Source organism: Adelges cooleyi, unplaced genomic scaffold (genome assembly GCF_023614345.1).
Source record: "Adelges cooleyi isolate 19-005CV unplaced genomic scaffold, UGA_ACOO_1.1 ACOO_flye_CR_arks_rails_tigmint_CR_PRNA_376, whole genome shotgun sequence".
Classification (NCBI taxonomy): Eukaryota; Metazoa; Arthropoda; class Insecta; order Hemiptera; family Adelgidae; genus Adelges; species Adelges cooleyi.
In genome coordinates this window covers 6,984,881-6,993,723 of record NW_026096053.1, presented here as the reverse complement: position 1 = coordinate 6,993,723, position 8,843 = coordinate 6,984,881, and the positions used below count along the sequence as shown (strand labels likewise).

General features: G+C 27.4%; 1 protein-coding gene across 1 annotated transcript; it reads right to left on the bottom strand.

Annotated features, from left to right (window-relative positions):
- Positions 1 to 3,810: 3,810 nt before the first annotated feature.
- On the bottom strand, positions 3,811 to 5,987 carry LOC126840200 (uncharacterized). Its single transcript, XM_050575791.1, has 5 exons — positions 5,971 to 5,987; positions 4,862 to 4,996; positions 4,577 to 4,735; positions 4,287 to 4,448; positions 3,811 to 3,999 (listed from the first exon to the last, which is right to left on the bottom strand). The coding sequence occupies exons 2-5, from the start codon at positions 4,928 to 4,930 to the stop codon at positions 3,817 to 3,819; spliced, it is 573 nt and encodes a 190-aa protein (XP_050431748.1). The 5' UTR covers positions 4,931 to 4,996; positions 5,971 to 5,987; the 3' UTR covers positions 3,811 to 3,816.
- Positions 5,988 to 8,843: the final 2,856 nt, after the last annotated feature.

The window sequence follows — 8,843 nt, the reverse complement described above, 5'->3', positions numbered from 1 at the left end:
TATAGAAAATGTTTGTTGTAGATTCCAATAAATTCAAATATTTTTTGTATACGGTTTGAATAACATTGTTGTTACCAAACGGAATAACAGAGGGGTTGCGAAGACGAATAAAATTGGTTAATACTTAAAAAAAATATCACCTTCTTCAAGATGTGATATTAACTTTAAAAAATATTAATGTTAATTGTTGTCAATGACTTGTGCACACGCATGCGAGTGCTTCCTCTTCCCACAACATTATCGAACGGCTACTACGATGATAGTGCATCATTTTTTTAATTCTTATTTAATTTTCACAGTTATACAGTATACTATTACTGAGAATACGCGAAATAAGCAGTTTTTTATTGTTTAACTAATTGTTGGAATACTTTGTACAGCCACTCTAAATACGATATTATCATAATTTTCATACTAATAGATAGACTCTAACTATATCGCATTACAGTTGCTTTATGATTAATTTTCTGTAGTATAAATTATTTTCATACAAGTCGCTAGTTGCAGGTCAATTAAAAAGTTAAATAAAAAGAACAAGGCTAAAGGTTCTTTTGTAAAATGATAAAACTTTTATCTTGATATTGGTATATTAACAAACATGTTAACATTGTTTGCTTTTCGACTCGATATTGGAATCGATTGATTGCAAAACTATTGTTGTTTGTATGAAATATACCTGAAAGATCTATTCTTCCGACCGTTCTGGTCGGATGAGTCATGTCACATTTAGACAAGGTTACAAGTTGGTTAGTTAAAAAGGTTAATAAAATAAAAAACGTTAAAGCTTATTTTTGTAAAATGATAAAACTTTATTTTGATATTGGTAAATTAACAGGCATGTTACAAGTTAATAACATAGTTTGCTTTCCGACTCGAGATTGATATTGATGGATTGCAAAATTATTGCAGTAATGCACCCCACGTTATTTCCATTGGGTTTGAAGTATTCTAGTTTGACCATCCAACATCCAAATGGCAGCATTGGACGTATCATAGATGTTATTCGGTTTTTAGTGAAGGGTCGTGTACCCTAGTGTGCATAATATAATTTTAGCTTATTTATTATATAATACAATTATTCTTAATTGTATTAAAATTTACAAATTATAAATCGATAAGTACATAGGTAATTTAGAAGATTAATATAATTAAATACATTTTTTCGTGACTTAAAATTTGTTTGTAAAATTTGTAATTGGGGGTATTTCAAATTGGTACTTTTCATTGAAGAAAAAACGTATTTTTAAGCTAAATATTATTCTTGCTTTGTTGTATTTTCTTCCTTTATACAAACGCTTTTCTTATGGGTCGTATAAATTAAATTTAGACAAACACTTACTTTTTTTAAAGGACAACTGTAGGGTATTGGTAGAAACAATCTAGCCGTCGGAGCCGCTGTAACGTCGTATTTCACCAACATGCAGACATTAAGAGTACTTTTTGAAAACACTGGTTGAAGTACCCAATTATTGTTTTTTTTCATATAGATTGTCAGTTTTACCTTGAAAAACATTAAAAATTCAATTGAAGGCCTTTAAAAAATAAATCGACCGTTCGATAAGATTAATCGATAATCATGGCATTCCCATATTATTACCTGAATGCAGGGGTGGGCAAAATACAGTGTTTTTCAGACTAAATGAAACATACAAGATACATGTATTTTGAAAAACAAAATACGAAACACAAGTACCTATTAAGTTATAAGATACAAAATAAAAAGCTGTAACAAAAGTAGCCTGTCTTAAAAAATATTGAAGTCCTCATATTTAATGTTAAGTTATTAAGACAAATATGTATATATATATATATATATATATATATGTATAATATATTAATACTAAGACACTAAATACAAAACGTATTGGAAATATGTATTTTAAGTACTTGTATTTTAGATACCGCCCATCCCTGTTTGTATACTTAATTATTTATAGCTCTACCGTAATATTCTTTTCTTCAGATATATCTTCATAAACGATCCATTGATTTGATCCAGGTACGTTAACTGTGGAAGTGTTGTATTGTGCGTCGGAAATCAAATTCAGTTTATTTTTTGCGCAACTGGCCACTCTAGTAAGTTGAACAGCATAATAAGGGACCTAGTCATAATAATATGTACATTCAGTAAAACGTATTTGTTTTTTATATTTTTAAATATAAATTTCTTTATTATGCCGCTTGGGACTAATATAATATCCATGACCGACAGTAGAGTTAGTAAGACTACCTGAACAAGTACGCCACTGAAGAAAATAGAACTAAGTATCATAAAAATATAGGCTTGTATGGTAGTCATGGTTATTTTATGTGCCTCACGGAAAATGTACTGAGCCAAATATATGTTTGTATGTTAATAAATCACTGTTTGATTTTCAAATAATAGTCAAACATAAATTTAATCTGTGCTTTAAACAGCCCTTCAATGACGAAATTAATTTGAGTTTTACTATAATTGACTTCCGACTGTATTATAGACAATTAACCATGCCAAATATAATTCGGAAAGTTGATAGAGTACACAATAACCGCTACGCGGTATTTTACAATTATTTTTTTAACGCAAACAAATTATTTTCCTTCTATTGTTTTTTTAATATTTGTTTGTGCAAGTCGGATCGTATTATTATCAAATGCCTTTTCATCAATTCAAGTTCCCATTTTATCAGATTTTAATTCTGAAAAGGTTTTGAATGTCTCGTCATCTCTTCTATGGTTTGACGCATCGACTTTAAGCTGTTATTATTTCCCAATACTTTAAAATAATTTTAATTAAAACCAACTATTTGGCAATAAAAACAAATATAATAAAAATCAGTCCATTAGTGAAACATTAGAAGAAACATTAAAAAGGTGATGAAGAATTCAAAACTTTTTTCAGAATTGAAACGCATAAAATGAGAACTTAGGTATTTGTATACAGAAGCTTATATTTTTCTACAAAAATAGATACTATAAATTCGTAAAAAGTTTTAAAAAAAATCAAATATAAAAATAGATCCCTCTTTCTTGTGTTAAAAAATACGCTTATAAGTTTAAAATATTTAAGAAAAATTGCCTATATAATGTACCTTATTAAATGCAATTAATATTGTTATCACAGTCGCGAGGCCCATTTTATAGTTTCTTTTGATATATAAAATAGCTTTTTTGCATAATAATTTTACGTTATTATTGAAAAAAAAAAGTTTGAAAATTTAAAATGTTTAGATAAAAATTAATATATACATACTTAAAGAATGTGACCTCTAATATGCCATTATCAATTCAGGTACATCATGCATGTGCATGTTTAATTATATTCTAGAACATGATATTATTTAGCAATTATAGTTGTGTTTTTGTACTTGAATCTAGATTAAAAGAAAATTTTAACTTTTGAGCTGTTTTATTTCAGTATTATAATTTGTTGTATTTTTACTTTTTATTGAATTATTGTTTTTGGTATTTATAGTAAAACTAAATATATTAAAACATTTTTGTCATTTTCTTAAAATGCATAACGTAAACGTACAAAGTTGCACATGCACAAGTTTTGCGTGAATACTTAAAATTATGTAACTGATGTTGTTTGTATGAAATATACCTGAAAGATAACTGACAATTATATTTAGAATATCAAAAAAAGGTGTAGCGTATCATATTTGAAGTTGAACAATTGTCTGTCGTTCTGGTCGGATGAGTCATGTCGCATTTAGACAAGGTTACAAGTTGGTTAGTTAAAAAGGTTAATAAAATAAAAAACGTTAAAGCTTATTTTTGTAAAATGATAAAACTTTTTTTTTGATATTGGTAAATTAACAGGCATGTTACAAGTTAATAACATAGTTTGCTTTCCGACTCGAGATTGATATTGATGGATTGCAAAATTATTGCAGTAATGCACCCCACGTTATTTCCATTGGGTTTGAAGTATTCTAGTTTGAGCATCCAACATCCGAACGGCAGCATTGGACGTATCATGGATGTTATTCGGTTTTTGGTTATGAGCTGTACACCCTAGTGTGCATAATATAATTTTGGCTTATTATATGTATGATTATTTTTAATTTGATTACAAATTATAATTCGATAAATGCATAAGTAATTTAGAAGATTAATAAATTTAAATACACCTTTTCGTAAATTAGAAGAATTCTGTAAAATTTGGAATTAGTATTTTTCGTTAATAAATTTTTTTTTTTTTAAGTTAAATTTTATCTTGCTTTGTTGCATTTCCATTATTTATAAAAACGCTTTGCTTGTGGGTTTTATAAATGAAGTTTAGACAAATCACAGATACGTACTTTTTTTATTGGACAGTTGTAGGGTATGTGTACAAATAATCTAGCCGTCGGAACCACTGTTGGGTCTTGTTTCACCAACATGCAAACATTAATAGAATTTTTTGAAAACACTGGTTGAAGTATCCAATTGTTGTTTATTTTCATAAAAACTGACGGTTGGATCTTAAAAATATTAAATGCCTTTTAAAAATAAGTCAGTTGTTCGATAAAACTAATGCTTGAATCATTTCAGTCGCGTATTATTACGAAAATACGAGTTTTAATACTCGAGTATTAAACTATTGTCATACCGTAATATTTTTTTCTTCAGTTATTTCTTCATAAACGGTCCATTGATTTGATCCATGTACGTTAACTGTGGACGCGTTGTTGTGTACGTCGAGTATCAAAAACTGTTTATTTTTTGCACAACTGGTCACTCTAATAAGATGAACAGCATAATAAGGGACCTAAAATTATAATAATATGTACTTTCAGTAAAACGTATTTGTTTTTAATATTTTAAAATATAAATTTCGACGGTAGTGTTATTATTTATATATTTATGATATATTTTAATTTTGTATAACTTCTACCTGAAGAAGTACGCCAGTAAAGAAAATAGAACTGAGTAACATAAAAATGTAGACTGGTATATTAGTCATGGTTATTTGATATGCGTCACCGGTTACCGATTACTGACTGCTCGAAGACACTGAATTTACTGCAGCCTGTAACATGGACAAACCAACGCAAATAAAATATTTGAACCCTAGTGGTTTCTAATTTATACTGCATTAAACAGAGTTTGTTTCGATATATCATACAGCATTTTTATAATGAGAAAATCCCAATTATTTAGAAAAAAATAAGATAATATTCATAGAGTTTAAGATAGATATCTACTAGAGGACAAACTATATGAATATTATCTTATTTTCTCTAAATAATTGGAATTTTCTCATTATAAAAATGCTGTGTGATACATCATTTTAGGTTCACATATGTGTATACTGTGGTGTATAAGTTATGTTAATTATTTCCTGAAACATGATGTTTTTTAAATTATAGTTCAGTATCTGTACATCGATATACTACCTAGATAATAAAACGTTATGGTTTCCTGCTTACAATGTAGTAGGTACGCGTGCTTTCTATTCATTTTTTTTATGGTTTCCCATACTATTAGGATACAATATAAAAAAAGAATGTAATTAGATTAACGTATTGTTATATAAATCGTATTTTTTTTTTAGTAAAATAATGTAAAACCGAAATCTTTATTCGATTCGTTGGTTTTGATTTTATGTAAAATGTCTAACGAATAACAAATTTGTAATTTATGAATCAGTACAAATAATTGTCCTTAATGTTCCGGGTCAAAGTGATCTAAATGTCAAAAAACAAATTTCGGGGAAATGAAAAAACTATTTAGTTGGGCTACGATTGTTGTTGCCTGTGTGATCTACCAACTGGCGTTTGAACAAAAAATAAAAGTCAGACAAACTCGTAAAAGAGTGCGCTGCATCAGGGTTTGTTTTAGACCACTTTGCGTGAAAAAACGAATTTAGAATAATTTGCACCGTTGTTTACCTAATATACACAGTTTTTATTATTGTTAATGTGATAAAAACGTATTTATATTATAAATAATATATATATCGAAATATTATATCGTTATAATATTAATTGTTAAAAGGTATACCTAATTAGAGGTGTAGACTATTGTACAAATGGGTTTCCAATAAAGTTCCAAAGAGAATAAATAAATCGGTAACAAAAATCATTGTACTTTTTCTGATATTTTTCTAAAGTCGTTTTTTTAGTTACAAAAGAAAATGTAAATTTGTCTGGACACCTGGCATTAAGTTTATTTTATTTTACAAAATAATTTCAGTTCAGTATGCGGTCGCCTAAAATTGTACCGAGTACCTGAACTATTTTTATTTCGTTTTCACACATTCTTGTACTAGTATTGCATATACAGTGCGCCGTTTTATACAACATTTTTATATAAAATAAAGTAAAATGTAATAAAAACAATCTATCTTGTTGATTAAACATTTTTTTATTAAATTCTATTTATATTTATATTACTGATAAATGCGTAACTGTGTTCTGCGTTTACAAAATAAAAATTAGTCCATTAGTGAAACATTAGAAGAAACATTAAAAAAGGTGATGAAGAATTCAAAACTTTTTTCAGAATTGTAACGCATAAAATGAGAACTTAGGTATTTGTATACAGAAGCTTATATTTTTGTACAAAAATAGATACTATAAATTCGTAAAAAGTTTTAAAAAAAAATCAAATATAAAAATAGATCCCTCTTTCTTGTGTTAAAAAATACGCTTATAAATTTAAAATATTTAAGAAAAATTGCCTATATAATGTACCTTATTAAATGCAATTAATATTGTTATAACAGTCGCGAGGCCCATTTCATAGTTTCTTTTGATATATAAAATAGCTTTTTTGCATAATATTTTTACGTGATTATTGAAAAAAAAAGTTTGAAAATTTAAAATGTTTAGATAAAAATTAATATATACATACTTAAAGAATGTGACCTCTAATATGCCATTATCAATTCAGGTACATCATGCATGTGCATGTTTAATTATATTCTAGAACATGATATTATTTAGCAATTATAGTTGTGTTTTTGTACTTGAATCTAGATTAAAAGAAAATTTTAACTTTTGAGCTGTTTTATTTCAGTATTATAATTTGTTGTATTTTTACTTTTTATTGAATTATTGTTTTTGGTATTTATGGTAAAACTAAATATATTAAAACATTTTTGTCATTTTCTTAAAATGCATAACGTAAACGTACTAAGTTGCACATGCACAAGTTTTGCGTGAATACTTAAAATTATGTAACAGATGTTGTTTGTATGAAATATACCTGAAAGATAACTGACAATTATATTTAGAATATCAAAATAAGATGTAGCGTATCATATTTGAAGTTGAACAATTGTCTGTCGTTCTGTTCGGATGGGTCATGTCTCATTCACACAAGGTTACAAGTTGGTTAGTTTAAAAGGTTAATAAAATAAAAAACGTTAAAGCTTATTTTTGTAAAATGATAAAACTTTTTTTTTGATATTGGTAAATTAACAGGCATGTTACAAGTTAATAACATAGTTTGCTTTCCGACTCGAAATTGGTATTGATAGATTGCAAAATTATTGCAGTGGTGCACCCCACAAAATTTCCATTGGGTTTGAAGTATTCTAGTTTGAGCATCCAACATCCGAACGGCAGCATTGGACGTATCATGGATGTTATTCGGTTTTTGGTTATGAGCTGTACACCCTAGTGTGCATAATATAATTTTGGCTTATTATATGTATGATTATTTTTAATTTGATTACAAATTATAATTCGATAAATACATAAGTAATTTAGAAGATAAATAAATTTAAATACGCTTTTCGTGAATTAGAAGAATTCTGTAAAATTTGGAATTGGTACTTTTCGTTAATAAAAATTTTTATTTTAAGTTAAATTTTATCTTGCTTTGTTGCATTTCCATTATTTATTAAAACGTTTTGCTTATGGGTTTTATAAATGAAGTTTAGACAAATCACAGATACGTACTTTTTTTATTGGACAGTTGTAGGGTATGTGTACAAATAATCTAGCCGTCGGAACCACTGTTGGGTCTTGTTTCACCAACATGCAAACATTAATAGAATTTTTTGAAAACACTGGTTGAAGTATCCAATTGTTGTTTATTTTCATAAAAACTGACGGTTGGATCTTAAAAATATTAAATGCCTTTTAAAAATAAGTCAGTTGTTCGATAAAACTAATGCTTGAATCATTTCAGTCGCGTATTATTACGAAAATACGAGTTTTAATACTCGAGTATTAAACTATTGTCATACCGTAATATTTTTTTCTTCAGTTATTTCTTCATAAACGGTCCATTGATTTGATCCATGTACGTTAACTGTGGACGCGTTGTTGTGTACGTCGAGTATCAAAAACTGTTTATTTTTTGCACAACTGACCATTTTAGTAAGATGAATAGCATAATAAGGGACCTAAAATTATAATAATATGTACTTTCAGTAAAACGTATTTGTTTTTAATATTTTAAAATATAAATTTCGACGGTAGTGTTATTATTTATATATTTATGATATATTTTAATTTTGTATAATTTCTACCTGAAGAAGTACGCCAGTAAAGAAAATAGAACTGAGTAACATAAAAATGTAGACTGGTATATTAGTCATGGTTTTTTGATATGCGTCACCGGTTACCGATTACTGACTGTTCGAAGACACTGAATTTACTGCAGCCTGTAACATGGACAAACAAACGCAAATAAAATATTTGAACCCTAGTGGTTTCTAATTTATACTCCATTAAAGTGTTAAAGAGTTTTTTTCGATATATCATACAGCATTTTTATAATGAGAAAATCCCAATTATTTAGAAAAAAATAAGATAATATTCATAGAGTTTGAGATAGATATCTACTAGAGGTCAAACTATATGAATATTATCTTATTTTTTCTAAATAATTGGGATTTTCTCATTATAAAAATGCTGTATGAT